Source organism: Chelon labrosus, assembly GCF_963514085.1.
Source record: "Chelon labrosus genome assembly, chromosome: 14".
Lineage (NCBI taxonomy): Eukaryota > Metazoa > Chordata > Actinopteri > Mugiliformes > Mugilidae > Chelon > Chelon labrosus.
Window position 1 is genome coordinate 11,728,467 of NC_140347.1, and position 24,676 is coordinate 11,753,142.

The window sequence follows — 24,676 nt, forward strand, 5'->3', positions numbered from 1 at the left end:
GAAGTACATGCGGACGTTGTCAGTGACTGGCTGCAATCAGAGAATGAATGTGTGTACGGCTAGCCGGCTGGTAGCTTCGGCAATGTTGTCTCTCTCAGAATGATATCGCAGCGGGACAGAGGAGAACTTGCTCGGTTTTATACTGTCACGGATCCGAAAAAGCACCAGAAGGGCTACACGGTGTACAAGGTCACCGCGACGGTGAGTGAAACGATGATGGGCACTCTTAACGGTTGGGCTGATGCTAGGTGTTATTAGCTAGATGACGCTTAGCTCGACCCGTGCTAGCCAGGCTAATGTGATGCGGATGATAAAAACATTAGAAACGGCAGTGAAACCTTTTAATAACGAGCTGACAGCGGTAACGGACACCACACGTGTAGCTAACGGATATGTTTAGACTTGCTTACATTTTAAAATACATTTTTTTTTAACCCCTAGTGGGTTGTGTAGTTGCTAAATAACATTAGCAATATAAAGCAGGCTGATTCAATACACTGCGGTGTTAGCTAGCTGCTGAGATGCTAAGCAGCTAGCAAGTTAAAAAAAAAAGGACAGCTCGTGTTGTGGTTATATTTTAAGCAACGTTTCCAATCAAAAATACCTTATTATCAGTAATGTTGTTGTTGTTATAAAGGCAAACCTTGTATTCAGCTAAGTTGTGATCTTGGAACAATGTCAAGGGTTAATTTAATAATGATCCACATTTTAGTGGCTTTAATTCTTTAAAAGTCCATCTTCCACTATAATAATAAGTCTCTTTATGCTAACATATTTTAACTCAGGAAGAAAACCCCAGAACACATCCACCTGCTTTTATGGCTTTATATTATAACCAAGCTGTTTTTTGTTTTTGTTTCCTTTTTGTCAAAGTTGATCACACACAGCAGCTCACAGGTTGAGTACATCCCCTAATAAAGACCTTCAGTGAGTCCAGTGACTACAGTACACGGGCCCGCTCCCTTTCTTCCCATCATTCGGGACAGTCTCAGTGTCTTTGTCCCCGCCTGGCTCTTGGCGATGTCTCGTTCTGACGCTCAAGACTTCCGTCATCTGCTTCATAATGCAGTCATTGTCGCAGCCAGAGCGGGGTCCTTGTTCGTTATTGTAGCGGCTCGCGCAGAGTTTCCAAATCCTTGAGTCCTGTTCTCCCTTTTTTCTTTTACACAGATAATCTCCAGGAAGAACCCAGAGGACGTGCAAGAGGTAAGACGCGCAGACGTTGTTTTTATATTGTAAATACGTGCAAACCTTTTACATTTTAAGTTGGTTAAAATGGGCTTGATGGGCTGATTGAAAGAGGTTTGGTCAAATATTTTCTCTGTAATTTTCCCAAACTCAGGTCGAGATTTAGCTAAAACCACTAGACATTTAAACTGTTTCAGTTTCACAGTCATGATCTGGGAGATTTTAACCAAATAGAAAGTGAAAGTGACAGAAGTCTACTTGTGGAAAACATGTTGTGCTTACATGTACATCCCCCATTTTTCCTCTTTAGAAGTGGGATTTTTTTGAGTCAAAGCTTCAGGCCAGAAATTGAATTCAACTTAACTGCCTACACGTCCACAGATTAGATATTCGGGAATGCCCGTCTCCTCCTCCAAGTGCGGTTTTCCCCAAATCTCTCATCACTGTGCTGGTTTTTATTCATTTAAAAGACAGAACAGACATTTAACCACATAACTCCTCATCATGTGTCCGCGAACGTGCAGTAAAACCAGCTCACGTGCGTTTTGATTCGCGTTTCTGACACACTAAAGGAACGCTGTGCAGCCTGGAACCAGCCCTTAATGCAGCACGCCTGATGTCAATTACATTGTGTGTGTGTGTGTGTGTATCTGAGAGACAGAGCGAGAGAGTTTTGAATGGAGACACACAAGCCTCCATTAGTGAGTTTCGCTTCTCTTTGGGAGTGGCGAACGGTCTAGTTGTCCTCAGCGGCAGGCTCCGAGGTTTTAGCAAAAACGGACTTGCGTCTTAACGTGAGGCCGTTATGCTTTGCCATATCCCACGAAGTAAGTAAAGACTTTATTTTGTGTGCGAGAGTTTTTGTTCAGACTTGTTTTTGAAGCGTTATTTCACAAGGTGATGATGAGATGTGGACTGTAAACCCATGTGTGAACACTGGAGGAGTTGCTTATGTTACAATTGCCGGTCGTTTGAGGCTCTTATGGGCCTCTGTTGAATTTACAGACAAATATAAAATCAAGTCAAATCTTCAGGCGGTGTTGGGTAAATAAAACTGATGTAATCCATCGGGTGAAGCTCCACGGTTCACAGAGTCACCTATTCCTCCTCTGTTAAGTCCGCTCCCTTTCTGCCTCTCTCCATTTCCCCTCTGTCTCTCTCTATAGATAACGGTATGGAAGAGATACAGTGATTTCCGGAAGCTCCATCACAATCTCTGGCAGCTGCACAAGAATGTATGTAGCCAGTCTGAGCTGTTTCCTCCCTTTGCTAAGGCCAAGGTCTTCGGTAAGAAACTAACCCTCCTCGTGACACGTTGCCTAGATAGACGTATAGAAACCAAGCCTGTCTTTATAATAATTGCATTGCAATTGCTCTTTCCTTTGGTTGTGGTTCTATTCTGAAACAACAAAAATTGTAAAGGCAAGACACGCAGAACAGACATCAAAGAGCTACTGAAAACAAAGGCAGACTGTGACGCACAGATGCTCTCTGAAGGCAAATGACCAGCCATAGATTTAGTGTGTAACGGCCCAGTACACTTGAGGCATCTTATTAGCGTTTTACTCAGTAAACAAGCATTACTTCTCTTGATATGATCCCTAGCTCAGTGGAGGTATCACGTATGTGTGTGTCTTTCTATCCATGTGTGCATTAAAGGTCGCTTTGATGACTCTGTGATCGAAGAAAGAAGACAGTGCTCGGAGGATCTCCTGCAGTTCTCCGCTAATATCCCCGCTCTTTACAACAGTCAGCACATCCAAGATTTCTTTAAGGTGCTTGACACACACAGGCAAAAGTGTAAGAATGATCCCTGAAAGATTATTAACTGCAGTATTTTTTTTATAATTTTCTAGGGAGGTGAGGTCCACGACGGCTCAGAGCTCATTGGACCTGCTGAGCCCTTCTCTGACTTCCTGGCTGACAGTCTGTCAGACTGTAGCTCCGATGGTAGGGTCACACGCATTAAGCCGCCACCAAAATCACGACACCTCCTCATTCAGACTGGCTTAGAAAAGTGTGGGCATGTTTTTCAGTTCAAAAAGACGTCAGCGGTGCAGATGATTTGACTATCACGTCCGAGTATGGAGGTAAAGTTTGCATCGCACACAAATTCACCTCCATTAGATTTGAGTCGTTCGGCTGGTGTGGAGTGTATATATATGCGGGTTCTTGTCCTCCCCAGGCCCGTCAAGTGACAGCGACCTGACCTCCTTTGCGGTGGACACAGACTCCTTGGCCGAGTTGGATGATGGCATGGCCTCAGGTCGCACCTCCCCAAACCAGCCACACGGGGGAGCCACCAACATTAGCAGCAGCTGCAGCCCTCGCCTGCCCTCCTTGCACGAACGCCGCACCCCGTCTCCTGCCGCTGTCCCCGCTTCCTCAGCTCCGAACCCAGAGGTCAGCTGGCCAGGCCGAACGCCGCTCTTCTCCGGCGGTGTGAAGAAAGCCAAGGACGTAAAGTCGGACTACCTGGAAAAAGCCAGCGAGCTCATCTGTTTCGCTGTGCAAAAGGAAAAAGAGCAGGACTACCAGGCAGCTTTTTCGTGCTACCGCAGCGGAGTCGACTTGCTGCTGCAAGGAGTGCAAGGTCAGTTTGGCCTTTTCATATAGGTCAGTGGTGTCCACTTGAATGCCACCGAAGGACCGAAGGAGTGTGTTTTGTCACTGAACCCATGTCATGTAAAGGTTTTACTCCCTTTACCCAAAGTTTAAGCAAAGAACAAAGACTTTCATTGAAGTGCAAATGCAGAATCGTCAGAAGAATAAGGTTCCATTGTCATACCTTTATACAGATTTTTAAAAATGTTGTTTAATTTCTAGGCAGGAGAACTAGAGAAGACTAGAGTATGTAACTGATTAGAAATCTTGGCCCATAGACTTTAAAAACAGTGCCCTAAGAACATCACGTAATGTCACATCTAGCGTAGAAAGACCAAACTTTAACACATCATTCTTAAAGGGGGACTACTGTTTTTTACAACCTGGACCTTACTTCTGGCATAAAATCCGATTGTTTACTCACACATATAACTTTTGTGTAATTTGTATTCCTTCAGGAGATATTTAGATCTGCGTATATCCATATAGTGGGAGTGACTGGGGCACCGAAACGCAGCCTCTAAATAACGCATTATCTGCCGCGAAACTCGTTCATTTCACCAATATTTTGCTATCGTACGCTAGTGCTATTCCCCGTTGAATCCGGCGTTACCTGTTATCATCATCCGGGGTCTGTAAGTCAATCTAAAGACCCCGGATGATGTCTTCTGACCTGGATGATGTCATCTCTGAGCGCCACACACACACGCACAACGGTCGGCTTGTTCACCTGTAATTTGCTACTGCTATTTTTTTGCAACATGGCTGAATATTTTTCAGATTCTGAGGTTGTGGACGTACCATAGCAGTAGCAAATTACAGGTAAACAAGCCGACCGTTGCGGGTGCGCACGGCGCTCAGAGATGACATCATCCAGATCAGAGGTTAGTAGGTCAATCTACAAATCTACGGACGATGATAACGGGTAACTCCAGACTCAACGGGCAATATCACTAGCGTATCATAACAAAATATTGGTGAAATGAACAAGTTTCACGGCAGATAATGCGTTATTTAGAGGCTGGGTTTCGGTGCCCCAGTCACTCCCACTATATGGATATACGCAGATCTAAATATCTCCCGAACGACTCCAAATGACACAAAAGATTGTGTTTTATGCTAGAAATAAGGTCCAGGTTGTAACAAACAGTAGTTCCCCTTTAACTTTGCTGCTCAGTAGGTTGCAACATTAATAGCACGCTACTTTGTCCAACAAACACATGCTAGTGCACAAACCCTGCTCTGTAGAAACTACTTTGCACTGAATAATTATTGATTTCCTTCCCTTAGGCGAACCCAGCGCCACTCGGCGAGAGGCGGTGAAGAAGAAGACTGCTGAGTATCTGATGCGCGCAGAGCAAATATCCAGTCAGCATCTGAGAAGCAACATGGGTCAAGGTTCAACGCAGACAGTGGTGAGTGGTGGTCTGTGGTTTATGGTCCTCAGACTACTTCAGAGAGCGAGGAAAACATCACAAAAAGTCTATTTTGAGTCTATTATAACCATGACTTTCTGCTTTTCAGATTTTACTTAGGTCAGATGTCTCTTGTGAATTCGTTTTTAATGGCAAATTAGCGTACTTTTAATAAACGGATTGCTTTTTCTTTTACTTTCTCAAGGTCTTTGGAGCTCAGTGCTGCTCATCCACTAGCAGAGGAGGGCAGCAGAGTCCATCTGAAGAACTGGTAGCTTACAGAGTGTTAGGGGTCATCGATAAGGTAAGTTTACTATCTGGAAGTGATATAAATAAATGTTTGAGAGAATTATCTTCAAATGATTCCACTAGCAGACGCTCATTTATTCGATCATTATCTTGGCTCAGAACGCGTCCGGCGTCCGTCGCCGAGTTTCTCCTCCTTGTGTCCTTTCCTTCTTCGACCGCCTCCCTTATCCGAGGCAATAAAGCGTAATAGATTTACTTGATGTACGGTTAGGGCTGAGTGTGTGTATGTTTAGCATCATTTATGACTACCACAAGGTCAGTTTGGGTTGCCGGTCCTCTCAACCAGCTGCCTGCGAAGCAACTTCACCACTCAGCCATGAAATGACTTGGCAAGCAGCTCAGAAAGCGACACACAACACTGAATCGATGATGCTCATCCTACACACACACACACAGAAAAAAAAAACCCTAAGGAAAATGTTGACACAACACCAACACGTGTTCCTCCGTAGAGGTGCGCCCGAAATATCCAATATGTCAAAAACCATCCGGGCGTAAAGAAAAGAGAAAAAACAAAAAAAACACAAGCGGAAACAAAGTTATCCAGTAATGGCTTTCCACTTCTCTTCCTCCTCCTTCCTCCTTTCACTTTAAATGGGGACAGAGGGGACAGATGGAGAGAGCTCCTCACCCTGCCGCCCCCCCCTCTCCCCCGTCCTCGCCACCTCCCCCCTTCCCTGATGTTTGTTTCTTAATTATATTAGCGCCCTGGCTAGCGCCGCCGCTCTGTTTACTCACAGCTCCATTCATTTCCATTTAGCCCGCACCTGTTTGGTCCCAGTCAGGGTCACATGGAGAGGGAGGGCGCGCACACGCACTTACAGCGCGCAAACACACACACACACACACACACACACCGGGGGTTACACACATATGCTTCGAGCGCTCCCCCGAGAGACGGCGAGGGAGCAGAAGAGCAATGGAGATGTCAGAGGGAAAATGGAGGCGGAAGAAGGGAGGAAATGAAGATATTAGGAGGAGAAAGGAGAGGCGGAGGGGGAGAGGGAGAGAACGGGGGAAAGTTAAATGAGAAATGGTTGGAACTTCTTTTTTCTTTTTTTTTTGTGGACATTTGGGTCCATTTAGCTGATTTACAGCTAACCATTACTATCTCTGTCAGGACACGTTTAATAGCTCCGGTAGTTTTCAAGGAGCACATATGCTCCAAAAAAATAAATATTTGTGGCTCAGGGAAGAAATACATGAAATGTTGTTGACCATCAGTTTGGTTTTGTGTGTCTTTAAATGACTGCACTGTTCCCCCGTATTTGTTCTTGCTCAATTTTGAACCTTTTCCCCACCATATGGCTTTTGCACTTCGCATATCTAGGCGTTTCTTTTTAATCCGAGTTACATGACCGCGACTGCTTCGTTCCAACGCGACAGGATCCAACACAGAGGTTGCGCTATACGATTTCATTGTCGGTCATTTTGACGGACAGGGTCATAAAAATCCCGTCGTAATCTATTTTTACCCGTCACTTTAATTTTTTTAAGATGATAATAAAGACATATTCAGTAGCATTTAATTTTTTATTGAAGTTTCATTAACTTTAAGTACTTTTTTCAGAACAATATTGACTTGAAATGGTAAAAAAAAAAAAAAAAAAGTTTCGGCTGCCCACAGTCAACGCTGCCGACACGTCTTGTCCGTGCTCGGAACGGGACTGCTAGCGTAAACAGCTTTTAGACGGTACCGTAGGCTTGAAATGCTTCGGTGGTATGCAAATTCCATTTTGTTATAGACATAGACATATATTCTGCATAGAGACATATGTCTATGGTCTATGGTTAGCCGATGTTTGGAACTCAAACTGCGATGAGACACAAGAGCCAATTAATAAGCTCACTCGCCACCAAGTGGTCAGGGGTGTGAATTGCAATCTGTCAAAATGACGGACGGCCTTCAGATTTTTCCGTCACTTTAAAAAAAAAAAAGGTCAATGACGGAAGATATTCAGTTAACGCGACCCCTGATCCAACATTTTAGCTTTCCTCGCATAATTTCGGGACGTCCATTTATCTCGCGGCGACCCCCGTGTGCACGCCCTGACCCGGCCTCTGGAAAAACACCACTCCAGAGGACGTAGCCGCTGCATCATCTCACTCTGTGCATGCCTGTTCGTACCCGGCAATTAATGGCACCCTTCCATCTCAGGTTCTCCTGGTCATGGACAAGAGAACCCAAGAGACGTTCATCCTGAAAGTAAGTAGTAATGTGTGTGCGTGTGTCTCGCCCCGCTTCCCCGTCGTCCCGACTGTTAAGTGTGAAGTGTGCCAGAAAGCCCCCTATGTGTGTGTGTGTGTGTGTGTGACCGGTGTAATTGATTCTAATGGGCCTGTCCCTGTCAGCTCCTCTGCTCTCAGGTGTGAGACGTGTGCCAGATGCCAACACGCAGCGCTGCCACAAATGACTACACACACACACACACACACACACACTCTGACACCCACCCGCTCTCGCACCCAATGTGAACTTTGCGCTGATAGATTTGTGTGGCGCTTTTAAAGTCATGTGCGGTATGTAGCTTGATGGATCCGGTGACTTTGGGTTGCCACGGGGCATGGCTGGCACTTGTAATGGAAGGTTTCTCCTTTGCCGCAACTCCTTCGCTCATTTGTTTTACGCCTTACACTTCACGTAGCCTAAATGCTCGCCTCCTCCTCGCCGTCTCCTCCTTATTATTCGGGTTAATTTCCCCTTTCTCCTCTCGTCCTTACGTGCACGTCGATTACTTCCGTGCTTACTTACCCTTTAACCGTTCGCCTCCGTATTGCAGGGTCTAAGGAAGAGCAGCGACTGCGGGCGGGCGAAGAGGACCATCATGCCTCACTCTGTGCCCCACATGGTGCAGCTGAGGAAGTTCATCGTCTCCGAAGACACCGTTTTCCTCCTGCTGCAGTACGCCGAAGGTAAGACACGTCTTCTTTTCCCCTTCCTTCACCCGACCCTCCCTCCCCTCCCTCCCCTCCTTCCTCTCATCTCCTGCCCCTCTCTGTGCCCTTGTTCCAGACAGATGTTTGATAGAGATGGGTGTGTGTCACAGGTCATTATTCTGAATACCAGGTGGCGCCACGCTTCATTAGCTATGCCAACACCTGGGCCTCCTTACATCCCACTCACTCTAGGATGTGTGCGCGCGCGCGCACGAGAGCGGGTGAGCGCGTACGGTGAAAGGCAGCCATATTTTTTAAACGCCCTGTAACCTATTCAATCTGGCGCGGCCCGTACCCACCCTTGAGCTAATATTAGTGGACAGTGTTGAATATCATACGGGGCTGTTCAACATGATCTAATAAACCTAATCAAATGCCGGTTCAGTCAAAAGCGGAAAATTCAAGATTGCTGCTTGCGCGTCGTTCTTCTGACGTGGAAGCAGCTGAACGGGGAGAGACAGAAAGGCAGAAGGGGGGAGGGGGTGACCTGAGTGACATTGGACCAAACAACATGTGGATGGTTTTACTTTCTAAGCCATCGAGCTGCCCCTGCTATCATTATCATCACTGTGAACTCCCCTATTTATTCTCATCACACACAACAGATGCTGGCTTCCAATTGCTCACACTGCAGCTGTGTGTGTGCGCGCACACTCGTTTGTTTATGTGGATGTTTAGCCAAATTTATTTAGATGCAGTGTTTTCATAGACGGAAAAGTGAGATTCATGTCTGCAAAGTGGCGAAAAGGTGTTTTTCTCCTCAAGGTTTTGTTTGCGACTGAACAAAGCGGTTCACTGCACAGAGTCTGTGTGAACATACTTTGTTGTATTGACACGTTAACACAGGTACAGCTGAAGTGCAAGCATCTTTGAAGATCTATAAAAGTGCCGAGTTGAATTGCCAATGGTTAGGAAATACACCAATCAGCCACAACATTAAAACCACTGACAGGAGAAGTGAATAACACAAACCAAGTTGTGACAGGGCAATATTCTGTCTTTTATACCTGGCATTGACATGAATGTTACTTAAACATGTAGCACCCACCTAGACCAGACCAGGCACCCCAACCCCATAGCAATGACACTCCTTGATGGCAGCAGCCATCCCCAGCAGGATGCAGCCTGACACAAGCACACACAATAAAAAAACAGTTTAGGAACAACTCAAAAAAACAGCACAAGGTGTTGACCTGGCCTCCAAATTCACTAGATCCAAAACTGATCAAGTATCTGTGGGATGATCCGCAGAGGCCCCTCCCCTCAACTCATAGGACCCAAAGACCCCCGCTAACAACATCCTGTTGCCACCACAGGACACCCTCAGAAGGCCCATGTCCATTCTCTGATGAGTCAAAACTGTTTTGGAGGCACAAGCGAGACCTACACAATATTAGGAAGGTGGTCATAATGTTGTGCCTGATTGTTATAAATAGGTACACAAGCAAGCATCCACAAGGAATATGTATTTTAACCCATGCATTTGAACAAACATGAGTACACTAGGAGGCGTGGGCAGCCATACAAGGCACCTGGAGAGCAGTTTGTGGGGTTAGGTACCATGGTCATAGAGGTTAGGTCGAGGGTTGGGGTTAGGATTTGAGCTAGTGACCTTACAGTTCTAAATCTGCTTCTCTAACGTCTAGTTCACAGCTCCTTCAAATATGTATTTGCAGGGCTGACAAGAGCTTACTCCGTGTTGGTGCAGATTGTTTTGAATGTCCGTTGCACAACTTTGAACATCAACACAAACTATTCCTCTTCTTTGCTTCCACCTTGTTCCTGCTTATTGTGCGAAGTAAGAGAAGCCTCGATGTTGCTGCTTCTCCGAGAAGCAGTGACTTTTTTTTAGAAATGGGAACTGTGGTCCAGGAACAAAATTGATTGTTACCCTGATTGGAAAACAAAAAGTGAAGTAACTGAGTTCCTTTTAGTGGAAGAGGACTGTAATCTGTGATCTAGAAATGGCGCATTTTTCCTTCTACTTCCTCAGTTCGTCTCCTAATACCTTTGTTTGCCCAGGTCATGCACCCTCCTTCATACTCTGTTTCTTTCATCTCTAGGTGGGAAGCTGTGGTCTCACGTCGGGAAGTATCTGCGCAACTCCAGCCCGGACGAGAGCTTTGACATCCCCTTCATCCAGAAGAGCCACACGGCGGCGGTACACTCTCCACGACATACTGTTGCGCAGCTAGAAGTAGATTCGGCCAGTTGCGATTCGGGGCCTTCTGCTGGTTCAGATTGCGTCTCGGAGCAAAAGAAGCAAAGACAGAAGCGCTTTGCGTCTCCTCTCAAGAGCATTTTCCCTCGCAGCCTCAAAGATCAAACTGGGGCTCAGTCAGACTCTGGAGCTACCTCTGAAGAAGAGTGCACCAACAGTTACTTGACGCTTTGCAATGAGTACGAACAAGATAAAGTTGAGCCAGATGCGCTAGAGGAGGAGGGGGACGAAGAGAAGAGCGAGCAGGAGATGCTCTCGCTGGAGGTGCCCAACGCAACCACGACCACCACCACCACCACCACCTCCTCGCGTAGCCGCTCGCTGCTTAGCAACGACAGCCTCTCGTCGCCCATCAGTTCTCAGGAGCTTGGCTTCTTCAGCGAGCTGTCTGACAAAAGCGGACTCGCCAACGATAGCGAACAATGCCGCGGCGAGGGGCGGGATCAGGGCGACGTCTTCAGTCCTTTGCGCTCCCCCTCCGCGCCTCTGTCTTTGGACGAGTCCAAGCACACGCCGATGGAGTTTTTTCGCATTGACAGCAAAGACAGCGCAAGTGAGGTGGCCTGTCTTGACTTAGGAGAGCAGCGCCTCTCCCATAAGCAGGCGCCCGTTTTTTCTACGTCGGACCTGGGCTCGGATGTTACTGAGGATCTTCCGGAGCTGGCTCAGGAGGTCAAGGGCCCCGGCTTTGAGTTCTGGGGCTTGGACTACAGCGATAAAGGCTCCAACGAGTCGGTGCCAGTCATCTCATTTGAAGAAGCGGTAGTCGAGGATGAGAGTCATCCACCGGACCTTTTGGTCAACCTCCCTGTAATGACTGGGGCTGTAGACCCCTTACAGGAGGAATTAGACACTTCAGGAGTGTGCCTGGGTCTCGAGGTCACGGCCTCTCCTCAAAAAGTCGTCCAGCCCGATGTTTTACAGCTTCCCGTCCAGCCTGAGGATGGGGAGGAGCAGCCGCTAGAGCAGGAGCTTTCATCTTTATGTACGGCCTCTGCAACTTGCGACACCAGTGTTGCGTCCTCTTCCCCTTTCAACTCGCTCTGGGACGACTTCAGCCTGACGTTCGGGCAGGAGGCCTCTGACAAATTGTTCGTTAATCAAGAATGCCAAAACGACGACCTCCCCGTCGACACGGGCGTTACAGATACCGACCCCCATAGTGAGAAATCAGAGCCCCGTGCTAACGTGATCTCAGGCCCCGACGGCGACAGCGCAGGCTTCCCCCCGGCCGCAAACGGGACCGAGGCCTGCGCGCAAGTCGAGAGTTTATTATGTCTTGATGGTGGATCATCAAGAGCTATTAGTAATACAGGTGGCAACGAATTTCATAAAGAAGTGTCGCGGCTGTTTGCGGAGCTGGACGAGCTGTCGTTGGCCGTGTCCCAAGCTCGTATCCCGGAGGAGTTTGTGCGGTGCTGGGCGGTGGAGATGGTGACGGCCCTGGACTCTCTGCACCAAGAAGGCATCATCTGTCGGGACCTGAATCCCAATAACATCTTGCTTGACCATCAAGGTGAGACATGTATTTCCATTGTGCGGGGTTTTAAACAATAATTTATGTAAGAATATGAAAAGTTAATATTCCTTTACTTCCTAAAAGAAACAATCAGCTTAGTTTTCGGCCGAAAATTTATCGCCGAAAACCGAAAATGCACTTTTGGGCCATTATCGGCCGAAAATTGCTGCGGTTGTTTCGGCCTAAAACTTTCGGTACATCCCTACTATATATATATACACAGATCAGGCATAACATTATGACCACCTTCCTAATATTGTGTAGGTCTCCCTTGTGCCTCCAAAACAGTTGGGACTCATCAGAGAATGGACATGGGCCTTCTGAGGGTGTGCTGTGGTGTCTGGTAACAGTATGTTGTTAGTGGGGGCCTTTGGGTCCTATGGGTTGAGGGGAGGGGCCTCCGTGGGTCATCCCACAGATACTTGATCAGTTTTGGATCTAGTGAATTTGGAGGCCAGGTCAACACCTTGTGCTGTTCTTCACGTTTTTTTGAGTTGTTCCTCAACGGTTTTTGTGCATCCTGCTGGGGATGGTTGCTGCCTTTAAGGAGTGTCATTGCTATGGGGTGGGGGTGCCTGGTCTGGTCTAGGTGGGTGCTACATGTCTAAGTTACGTCCACACGAATGAATGTCAGGTCCAAAAGTTTCCCAGCAGAACATTGTATTGTCACAAGTTGGTCGATGTTATTTACTTCTCCTGTCAGTGGTTTTAATGTTGTGGCTGATTGATTTATGTATTGCAAGGACTTCTTACGCCTCCTAAAAGACCTCCTTAAAACTGATCCTGCCAGTTTGGTTTCACTGAAAAGAGAAGGCAACAGCAAGCGTGTAAAAAAAGAAGAAAAATGCCACGTTTTTTTTTTTTGTTTTGTTTTTACCCTGAACTAAGTAACTTGTTTCGTATGAAGTCGAGTCAAGCTATAGTCCATGCAGCACTGGACTGAGGAACTGCATCTATAAGTCAACCGTGATCTTATCCATTTACCGGAGCGAAAGGCTCTTCCAGAAGCGAGAGCGCCGTTTCACCACGAGGTCACAGATTCTCCCTCAACTTCTTCCTTTGTCGTCCTACAATCATCTCTCTCCACCTCGTTATCAACAAGCATCTAATTAGCTGAGTGGATGTTTTCGTCTCCCTGGTGGTAATTATTGTTCTAAAGGGCCCATCAACGGCCTAGTGTGGTGCATCAGTCTGACTAGCCCGGGCTAATGGCCGCGGCTACCTAATGACACCATTAGTTCTAATGATAGCGTTAACGGGTAGCCGCTAAACAGGAGTAATCGCCGGGGCTGTGTGCTTGGAAAGCTCGCGGAGGGGATGTAGGGAGGCGGGAAAGGAGGAAGGGGAAGGAAGTGCTCGAAAAGGTGAGTTAATAGTTTGGGAAAAAGTTGAGTGGCGGAGTGACGGCATGACTGTGCGGGGTTTGGTGAGAGGCGTACAGTGGGCGACTGACGCGTTCTGTCTTTTGCTTTCTCCTCAGGTCACGTTCAGCTTACCTACTTCTGCAGCTGGTGTGAAGTGGAGGAGTCCTGCGACAAGGAGGCCATTGCCAACATGTACTGTGCACCGGGTGAGAGATTTATTAACACACCAGTACACTTTATGTCTTCGTTTTCTCTTGTTATCTCTTGTGTGAGTTTTCTTCTTTGTCATATTGAGATATTTTGAGTTACTTCCATTCTTAATCCTCTTTCCTGTGTCCACCAAACCCCCGTTCATATCCACATATTAGCCTACCCCACTGTAAAGTAAACCATATACTGTAAAACTCATAGAAGACTAAATGCACCAGTTATATTCATTTACTTTAATAGGGTTAAATCTTAATAGTGTCATGTTGCATTTTAAATACCTTCCAGATTGAAATAGCGTTTTGGACCTTGCTGCGGTCGCGCCGTCCTGCAGAGTGTGCTGTTGCGCAGCAGTCAGCCCGGCCGAGCGGTGACCCCGTGTGTGTGTGTGTGTGTGTGTTGCCCTCGGCTGGCTCGTGGCAGCTCTGGCACGCTGTGTTAAAAAAAAAAAAAAAAAAAGCTGCCGAAAACAAACTGCTGCTCAACTGCAGCACCGTGTCCCCCGCTCAGCGCTCCCGTCTGCGGGGGCATTCGTTTCCCGTGGCGTCGGCGCTTTAAACTCGATCGAAGCCTCCTTTCTTAAACGCGCAGACATCTGTTGAAACCGCCGAGAACGACGAGCCGCACACTTGCGTTAAACTATTCTCTCACATTCACCCTCTCTCTCTCTCTCTCAAGCCGGGAAGGTCACTTCAGATTTAAATCCTCCTTTTGTCTGGGACGTACACTATCTCGCCGCTGTAATAAACCTGAAAGCAACAAATGCCCTGTTTAATATCCAGAGTGTTCGTTGTTTTTTTTTTTTGTTTTTTTTTTTTATTCCTTTAGCAGCAGCTTGTCCAGAAGCTGTCTAATAGACGTAGAAGCATTTAGAGGCAGAGTGTGTTTTAGTGGCTCGCAGTAGATGACCTAAAGACAGGAGTTAATCTCAGGAGTTCAATTCATAATGCAGCTTAAAATCTAAGTGCTGAGCAGAGACATGTGCACCGTAAGTTGCTGCTGTAAATAATGTCAGTTTATTCTCATCGCTAGAAGCAGTGAGGTACTTTTTTTGTGGACTTGATGGATAATGTCCAATAAAATGGCTCTGTTAAAACTGAAACCAAACGTGCACTTAATATCTATAAGTAATACTCTTTCAAAGTTACTGAATGTGTCTATCAATCCCCTCTACGTCTGTTGAAGCGCCCTTTAGCGCGCGAATCTAATCCCGTACAGGTAGACGTAGAAAACTCGAGCGGAGCGTCTGTGTTTAATTTCCGGACGGCTCACGCACACGTCACGAGTCGGGGAATATTACACGGCGGGAGAGGGGCCGGTAAAACACGCCGAGCGGTGCGGGAAAGGCAGCTCTTGGTGAAGTGCGCCGAGGAGCGAGCCGACCTCTGTCCAGGCGTGAAAGGTCTTGTTTGCTAAACGTCTGTTGCTCCCATGTGGATCGCCGCGTGTAATACCTCTTAGCCGCCAGCAGGGGGTGTGTTACGCTGCCGTTCAGCAACCAATCTCACTTGGATTCATTTTCTTTTTTACTTGTTTTTCATCCCGTCCAACTAAACGTTAAATTCAGTCAACTATATGTCCATCCTGTACTCAGATTGCTGGCGTTTACCGCATACTTGCAGACTCCTACGCCGCGTATGTGTGTGTGTATATAGATGTATGTATAGTACGTGCGCACACACACCGCCGCTGCAGAGGTTAGCGGCTGTGTGTCTCTCCTGCCCTTGTTATGTATTGCTGTTTATCCAGACAGGGTCAGCTCGAGCAATGGCTTCATTCCTGATGACAGATTTATGACTGTTTGCCAGAAAGCTAGCAGGGGGGCCTCCGCTGTGTGCGCCTGTGTCTATATCTGCGTGTGTGTGTGTGTCAGAAGGAGGGGAAACATGTTTTTAAAACGCACACATTCACACCCAGAAAACACGGGAGTGTCGGGGTATTAATCTGTTTGCCCGGGCCACTTCTGCTTATTTATTTAGTCGCCGTTTCATCGCGACCGATAAACATCAGGTGGCTAATGTTTTGTTCTCTGTTAAGGAAAAAAAAAAAAAAAAAGAAACTAGCTGTTGAGTGACTGTAACTCTGAGCAGAAACAGGAATTGTTTATTGTTCTGCTGAGAAGGAAGCAAGGCCAAAGCTGATTGTCTTCAGTGTCTAAGAAAGGGGAAATTCATTATTCTTCCTCTCTGAGGTAACCAGACAGTTACTGAGGACCCCGCCGTGCGCGCGCTGTTTTTTTTTTTTTTTATTTATTTTTTTTTATCCTTTTACCTGCTCTGCAGTGCGTGATCTACTGGAAAATAAAAACCCAGTTCCCCTTTTGACACCGAGCTTCTTCCTTGAACAAACCTTTCCAAACAATCAGGTGACGGCTATCTGATTGTTCTGAAAGGGCCTTTCAAGGAAGAAACCGTACCCTGAAAGTACTTCTGCTTTGCGATTTGAATGCGGGGCCCTCGGCGTGAAGATGTGCGAGCGCGTTTGTTTTGAATATGTTTATTTGGTTATGTCAAACCTGTCGACAGGGAGCGCGCGGGGGAACGTTTTACTGTTATTATGCAGATGACGAGCGGATTTACAACGTCAACAGTGTTGGACCCGTGCTAAACTGAATCTTCGGCCTCCGATGTTAAAAACTAGAAACCTAGCCAGGAGTCCGGGGGCGGCCGTAGACGCAGACCGGTGTTTTTAAAGCTGCATTAAGACAAATTAAAGTCAAATTAAAGAAGTCTTTATCAAACACCAGCACCTGATAACGGCCAGTTCTCTTCCTGCGTGTCCAATAAGTGACGTTGAGATTTAACTGCTGCTTTATAAAGCACGGATAACCGTCCCCAGACCTAAAACTAAATCTTATTATGTCTCCTTTATGTTCGTTTGTCTTATATGAACCACTACATATGGTGTATTGTATTGTTATGCTCCCATTTTATGCGTTTCATTCTATTTCGGCTCATGTTTAGTGTCTTTTTCAATTGCTTTACTGCTCTTTTTATATCTCGCCTCCGTGCGTTTGCGTCTTCTGCTCAGTTTTCGCCCCGAAAGCTGCTCTGCGGACGAGCTCGCCTCGCCTCGCCTCGCCTCGTCTTGGAACGTCGCACGCCGACCCCTTCCTTACTTCCTACCTGCGCGCACCTCGCTTCCCCTTTTTGGTAATGACTGTCGGTTAGGTTTTTAGGGAAGTTGGCCCGAGAGGAGAAGAGAGAAAGTTCCTTATGGCCCCCAGGAGGGAGGAGATGGAGTGTGATTAAGATTCAAAGCAGGAGGGAACTGCATTGTTGAGAGGAAAGGGAAGAAGAGGAAGAGGCCGCGAGGTGAACGCAACGGGTTGTTGTCCTCGGTGTCCTTTTGTTTTCTTAGGCTGGGCTGTTGAGGTTGGCGTGTAGGTGCGATCGGATCGGAGAGAGCGTGCGCGTCGTGTAGTGCGCCGTGAGAGAGGGGTTTGAATGACCCATGGCCTGAAGTTAACTCTCCCTTCCCGTCCTCTTCTTTTTTTCTCGATCTCCCTTTCTCCCTGCCTCGCTCTGACAGAGCGGTAAGTGTAGCCAGCTCCACTGTACTCTCCCTGCAGCTCCTTAGACATTAATCTATTGTGATGACATCGACCTTGCTCTGAGATGTGTGTGTGCGTGTGTGTGTGTGTCCAGTATCTTCCCCCCAGCTCATAACTACACAGGTATCACTGGTCCGTTCAATGACGATCTTCTCTCCTTGGCTGTCAAAACAGTCGTCCTGGGGAGCCCTGAAGACTGGTTGCTCAGTTGGCTGTGTGTGTGTTTGTGAATGCATGTGTGTGTATAGGAAACGTGCAAGTCGTATCATAGACCTCTCTAACCTTGGCTGCAAGAGAGCTGCACAGGGCCCCGGAGTTCCCGGCAGCCTCCAGGAGATGAAGGGTCTTTGTCTAATCTGCTCCCCCAGCTGAGGAGCCTGGTCCCTGGGCGCACACAGACGTGACCCCTGGTCCCGGGCCCTCTGGGTGACCAGGCCTCCCTCCCTTTGGAGAGCAGAGCAGAGCAGAGGAGAGGGGAAGCTAAGCGGCCATCTGGTACCCAGTGGAGTCGCCATGCGCGCACGAGGACGCGCTTGACTTTAGCAAACAAGTATCACTCTTCTGTGTCTTACTTAAACACAGACTGTGGATGTCCCGGTGGCTCAGACCGCGAGCTGTGAGCAAACCTCCCATGAACGGATCACCTTAGGAGGTTTTTGGAAGTGTGAGCGCGTAAAAGAGCACAGCCCGGAGCGTTGAAGGAAGGCGACTGGACGTTTCGCCGCTGGTCCAAGTCCAGTTCAGCCTTCGAGAAACTCTACAAGTCCTGTTTTAACGCTTTTTGATATATCATGACTTTTATGGCTGAGAACAGTCTTCACAGATCACAGAAAACTTCTCTGATCTCTTCAGTCAAAGGATTTCCTGCTGAGAATCTTTGAAGTTTCCCGACAAGACAAAGAAGATTTTGATTAATGGACTTTCTACTGAACTACGTCAGGGTTTTACTTTTTTTAAATTCTCTTTTTGACAGATAAATCAAGGAAGGAGACTGTCACCACCGCATGAACAGACAATGAAACTAATCATTATCCGTGGCCATAATCTAGATCTAAAAATAAACGCAAGCAAAGAAACTGGATCCAAATTTGTTCTCAAGTGTTCCCGCTTTACATTTCTTATTGTTTTGTGTGTGTGTGTGTGTGTGTGTGTGTGTGTGTGTGTGTGTGTGTGTGTGTGTGTGTGTGTGTGTGTGTGTGTGTGTGTGTGTGTGTGTGTGTGTGTGTGTGCGTGCGTGTGTGTGTGTGTGTGTGTGTGTTCGAGGTCAGGTCATGCAGATGGTGTGAAGTTGCAGCACAGACGGTTTCCTCAATTTAACTGCTTTTTATTATGCAAATCGCCCTTTTATGAGCCGCACACTTTGTGCGTGCATGTGCGACTGTGACCGTGTTTTTGTGCCCGCTTTGAATTGATTACTTCAGCTCAATGAAATATTAAGTAATCCGAGATGTCGGGGCGAAACAGTTTAATGTTAAGGGTTTAAGCGCGAGGTAATTTAAATAGCCTGGGATTTAAAAAAAAAATAAAAATAAAATTAGTTTGGTTATTTTCTTATTTGACGTTTATTACTGGTTGATTCTCCGCAGCACATTTTCTTTCCTTTGCTTGTTAATTTATTGATTTTTCTTTTTCTCTTTCTTGCTCCGGTTTCAGAGGTGGGAGGCATCGGCGAGGAGACGCCGTCGTGTGATTGGTGGAGCTTGGGCGCCATCCTGTTTGAGCTCCTGACAAGCACGGTGAGTCAAAAAGCACAAAAAAAACAAAAAAAAAAGATAAATGTTTGTTTGTTTTTTCCATCTTTGTTGCTAAGGTGTTGTGGGATGTCTGTAGGTGTCTTGGCTTTCAACTCTCTCACACTCTTTATGGTCGTGCCAGGTTTGTGTGCGGTTCTGCGCGCGTGTCTGTGCGTGCGTGCGTGTGTGTGTGTTTGAGTGGGTGGAGTTTGTTGTTTCGGTGTGTGTGTGTGTGTGTGCGTGCGTGCGTTTGTGCGAGGTGCGTCTTGGCTGCCGTCTCTTACTCTGGTTCTCGGGGAGTGCCAGGGGTGTCGGTGTGACTTTCTCCCCCAGCCTGAGCTCCATCTGCCGGGCCGTGGGGTCGGCTCTCCGCGGGCCCCTTCGCTGGCTCCTAGAGCAGCGCTGAGCTCGGAGCACGCCGACCTCGGATCGGCGTGGAAGGTGAGGACCGGGGGGCGGCTCTCAAGGTGCCGCGGCTCGCCTGGTCCATTATCAGAGGGAGCGTCTTTCAAGACAGGCTAGGGAGGAAACTTTTGTTTTGAATCCATTTCCTACATGCTAATTATAATTTACCGCTCTCTGGAAGAACAAATATATACACACAGTAGTACGCGCCCAGTGCAGGTGCAGAGCGTCTCTTCAAGTTAGTCTATTAAATTTGAATAAACTGTAACTGATTGCCGCTGGGTGTGTTTTAATATCAGCTGTCAGTGCTTCTCTTTAATGGCCCAAACGTGAGTTTGGTTGTTAGGTTTGTGCTGTCATGTTAAACAATACAGCCCCATTACCTGGGTTTAAAAAAACAGGAAAAAGAGAGCGCCGTCACACAGATGTCTCCTTTGATGATTATGTCTTGGTACGGTCCTGGCACCGATACACACAGGCAGGCACACATAGAGTCTCTTGATCCTTGCAGGATAAGATCTTGCCTGGAGCAGTCTTGACTGCGGCTAGGAACGAAGCCAGAACTCCTGCAGCACGTATCAGGAGGGAGAGAGGGAGAGAGGGGAGGCAACCAACCTAACTGATGGAGGAAAAAAAAAAACACACAGAGTCCACCAGTACAAACACAAACAGTTGATGGGTTTCACTTGCCGCATACGCTCTCCTCTAGCATTTAAAGTTTCAGTAATAATTGCCGTTGCCACCGTCAGTTATTATGAAAGTGTAAATTTCTTTTTTTTTTTTTTGACCTGGGTCGGCTTTTGTATTTACTGCAAATCAACTATTGTCCCTTCCAGTAAGCTTTCCCCCTCCCGTGTGAACGAAGAACAAACAATAATATTTTCCACGTCATACTTTCTGTGACTTTCACATCCAAGAAAGAGCAACAACGCCACTTGTTGTCGTTGGTGCGATCAGTGTTGTTTCAGGTGCTCTCCGGGCTCCTATCTGTCCCGTCCCGGCTGGACCCGGGCTCCTGGGTGGGTGTCGCTGCGATCGTGTGTTTTATATTGATCGGTATCTCGTCTCCCTTCTTTCCACTGCTCCTTCCCTCCGCGCAGTCTCTGCTGCGCTGCCATCCGGCGGGAATCGGCCGCCACACGGCTCTCAGCATCCCCGAGTCGGTTTCGGAGGAGGCCAGGTCTCTGCTGGAGCAGGTGAGAGTCTACTGTACTGTACTGTTCTGTACTTCTAATGGTCAATTTATCTACAGAATCAGATTTCCCTCTCCCAAGAGAAGGTATGGCAAGTCTAACCCAAAGGGAACAACAGCAATAATAATGGAATAAATACAGAAATAAATAGAGGAGCTAAAATGGGTCTGTCCCTTCATTAAAATAATAATTAAATAAATACCAGCTCACACTAGAACTACAGTAAATGATTGGGAAGAGGTGTATTTTGCAGACAGATTACAGCAAGCATACACCACCATGACAACTTAAACCGTGTTCAGATCCATTTAAACTGCCTGATGTCTTAGTTTTACTGTACGCTGTTTAATCTTCATGCATATAGAGTCACTTTTCATCACACCCATCCATTTTCATCTGCTCATCCGAAGTGGGGTGGCGGTGACAACAGGCTAAGCATGGCATTCCAGACATCTCTCTCTCCCTGCAATCCCAAAATATTCCCCGGCCAGTCGAGATATGTAATTCCTCCAGAGAGATCTATCTTGGGGTCTCTACCCCTCAGCTGGTCATGTCTGGTAAACCGTCTCCATCCAAACCACCTCAGCTCCTCTTTTTTTGAGGTGAGGGAGTGTCTCTACTCCGAGCTCCCAGCCATCTTACACAGGCAACTAATTCCATATTCAAGACTCCATTTCGGCCAATACTCCAAGTTCATGGGGACATAAGTTTACAGTTCGGATCAGCTTTCCCTTCACTCTCATCCCAAACTCAAGTTTTGCTTCTATCACCGCTAAAGCCACAGCTCCTCCGGCCTCCCGGGACGACCAAGCTAGAAAAGGCCCAGTGTACTAACTTAATAATTATAATGCTTTGTCACAAACTATTATTTCAGATTCTGATACTTCATCATTGAAAATATGTTTGTTTTTTGTTTTTTTTAGAGGCGGGACTCGATTAAAAAAAAAAAATCAATCTAATTAATTTGAAACTTTGTAATGAATTAATCTCGATTAATCGCATTTTTAATCGCATTTTTAATCGCATAACAGTATTTGCCCAGAAAAGCAACTTTTTTTTACTTTCAATGGATTTTAGTGATTTAAATAATAGACACAGACATAAATATTGTAAACTCAAGCTCTTTTATTGTCTGGAAAAATGCATTTAATTGCATTTCAATAGCAGAAACTGGTCAAAACTGAACAGACCTAAAGTTAAAGCGCCATTTCAGAACAGTATTGACTTTAAATGGTTAAACAGTTTGGGCTGCCGACACATCTTGTTCGCAGAGCGCTCACAGCTCTGGCGATTTCTGTGCTCGCTGCGACACGCTTTGCATTTAGATGGCACCGTCGGGTTGAAGTGCTTCGGTGGTATGCAAACTCTGTTTTGCACAATTTGCACAAAACCCCGCTTTTATCAAGGCTTCCATCAGGTAGTTTTTTTTAAATAAAATTTGCCTTCCATCAGTCCTAGCAACGTGCTTTTATTCGATTTCCTCTATTTTGGTAGCGGTTAGCCGAGCCCAGACGTGTGCATCAGTGTAATCGGTGTACCAGGACATCATGCAGTGACAAAAGTTGAGCGTTGTTTAGAATGCAAACTGCGATTAAATGCATTCATTTTTTAACGCGATAATTTTTTTGTAATTAATTAATCGCGTTTTTTTTTTTTTTTTTTTTTTTTACTCACTAGTTGAAATAATACTGTTATATTTTTCCGTCTCCGTCCTCTTGTGCAGTTGCTCCAGTACAACCCAACGGAGAGGCTGGGGGCGGGCGTCGGAGGGGCGGACGACATCAGATCCCACCCCTTCTTTGCCACGGTGGACTGGCCCAAATAGACGCTGTGCGGCACTGCGGAACCGTGGAAACCAGAGTTGCAGGATGCTGGGAGAGTATGAACTCCCCCTCCGGACTGGAAACGCGAATAGATTCACAGTAAATCCAGACTGTGCATTTCTATACATAAAATCTCCCATTTTTTTTTCATTTTTTTTTGCCAACTATCAGAATAACCGTCTTTGTGCAGTGCTCGTTTCTCATTTACTGTGTAACGTTTATTCGACGCAGGGAACACTTCACACACGTGCGGTGCAATAATTTAAACAGTAAGTGTGTGTACTGAGGGACGATCCACTACACAGTTTTATCCATTAGCTTTCACGCTCCACTACGTTAGTTTTAGGCCAAAATGGGAGTAGGATGTTCTCACTGCATTACTTAAGTACTGTAAGTTATCTATTCAAACGATTCACGATGACTTCTCGAGTTTACCACGTTGCAATACGCTCGGTTTGTTTCCATCTGCCGAGATTAGCTGACAGGACGTGAACAGATGCTCCACATGATCAAAACTTTTTCCAATTTTTTCCATGAACATAAGACGGACACTATGCAAGGTGAATGAACAAAATGTTTATAGGTAGGACATGGGTGTTGTTGAGTGAAGTATTTACTTATAAGATTAAGTTATTTAATAGATAATAGATAAAAAAAAAAAAAAAGAAGCGATCAAACCTTCTTCCTGTGTGGACAGCGAGTGTTTTCCACTCAAAGAAGGCCGAGGCATTAGCGACGCATTTAAAAACCAGCCCTTTTTTTTTGTTTGTTTTTTATCGACGTCAGAGGACATGCTCTGCACTGTACAACTCTGCATTTTGTGCATGTAGGATCCGTGTGATATATTTATTACTATGAGAAATGTGTCGGAACAATAAATAACCCGTGTGTCTTGTAGATAAACCCTTTTTAAGGATGCCGTGCCGGGCGAAAGGTACACCCAGGTGTCAAACAGACTGGATTTATCAATCACTTACTGCCATGTCAGCCAAATCCTCTTTTTATTTTATTGTTTTTTATTTGATCTCATGTGTGTTTTGTGTGTTTGAGCAACTTGTCCGCCCACTAACCTGCCACCCAGACGTTAAAGGTGATTTTGTAATATCTGTGACTTTTACATTTTTATGGATACGTAACATGACATATATCAATTCCTGTATAATCACGAGGCTTTTGAGAACAATACTACAAATGACCTGCTTCATATTCCACGTGCTGTCGTACAGACGCATCGTTTCGCTGATTTCTGTTCACGCTCACTCGTTTCGTGCTCTCCTGTCTTGTCGGTGCACTCTGAAAAACGCCAATAAATATACCTGGATGAGTACACGAACCGTGGCGGTGACTCTTGTGTAGCCGCGCTGCTGACACGCGAGGAGGTGAGACCGCGCCGCGCCGGCTCTGAGGCTACAACCCGTCGTGTCTGCTGGGCCCGTGATGCTCCTAGAAAGCTGCTGCCACCCCCGCTGAGTGTCACTGTGACCGGGATGTGAGAGAACACGCAGACATGCAAACACACACACACACACACACACACACACACACACACACACACACATGCAGTGTAGTAAATATCCAGCAGGAGTTGATACGCATGGGCCGTTTTTTTTTCGTGTGTGACACTACAAGCTTCCAGTTTTCCAGGAAGCAGCAGGACACATGCAGGAGATGTACCTGCCTTTACGCTCATATGAACTTAAGTGACATCCCATTCTTAATCCATAGGGTTTAATATGACGTTGGCCCACCCTTTGCAGCTATAACAGCTTCAACTCTTCTGGGAAGGCTTTCCTCAAGGTTTAGGAGTGTGTTTATGGGAATTTTTGACCATTCTTACAGACACTGATGTTGGACAAGAAGGTCTGGCTCACAGTCTTCGCTCTGATTCATCCCAAAGGTGTTCTATCAGGTTGAGGTCAGGACTCTGTGCGTGCCAGTCAAATTCTTCCACACCAAACTCTATCTTCCATGTCTTTATGGACCTTGCTTAGTGCTCTGGTGAGCAGTCACGTTGGAACAGGAAGGGGCCATCTCCAAACTGTTCCCACTAAGTTGGGAGCATGGATTCGTCCAAAATCTCTTGGTATGCTGAAGCATTCAGAGTTCCTTTCACTGGAACTAAGGGGCCAAGCCCAGCTCCTGAAAAACAACCCCACATCATAATCCCTCCTCCACCAAACTTCACACTTGGCACAACGCAGTCAG

The 24,676-nt window shown here is 46.5% G+C and overlaps 1 protein-coding gene across 1 annotated transcript; it reads left to right on the forward strand.

The window, feature by feature from the left end:
* Nucleotides 1–20: 20 nt before the first annotated feature.
* rps6kc1 (ribosomal protein S6 kinase polypeptide 1) lies at nt 21–23,788 on the forward strand. The gene is made up of 16 exons (XM_084560473.1): nt 21–201; nt 1,171–1,206; nt 2,355–2,475; nt 2,848–2,963; nt 3,045–3,138; nt 3,225–3,278; nt 3,374–3,781; nt 5,083–5,207; nt 5,413–5,511; nt 7,675–7,722; nt 8,297–8,429; nt 10,517–12,190; nt 13,674–13,763; nt 18,971–19,053; nt 20,556–20,651; nt 22,372–23,788. The coding sequence occupies exons 1-16, from the start codon at nt 100–102 to the stop codon at nt 22,471–22,473; spliced, it is 3,381 nt and encodes a 1,126-aa protein (XP_084416599.1). The 5' UTR covers nt 21–99; the 3' UTR covers nt 22,474–23,788.
* Nucleotides 23,789–24,676: the final 888 nt, after the last annotated feature.

What these genes read in the sequence shown, in the direction of transcription:
- rps6kc1 (XM_084560473.1), top strand. Translation starts at nt 100, where the DNA reads ATGATATCGCAGCGGGACAGAGGAGAACTTGCTCGGTTTTATACTGTC. An exon ending in ACCCAGAGGACGTGCAAGAG is followed by an intron (nt 1,207 to 2,354) that starts GTAAGACGCGCA and finishes CTCTCTCTATAG; the next exon opens with ATAACGGTATGGAAGAGATA. An exon ending in AAGAGACGTTCATCCTGAAA is followed by an intron (nt 7,723 to 8,296) that starts GTAAGTAGTAAT and finishes TCCGTATTGCAG; the next exon opens with GGTCTAAGGAAGAGCAGCGA.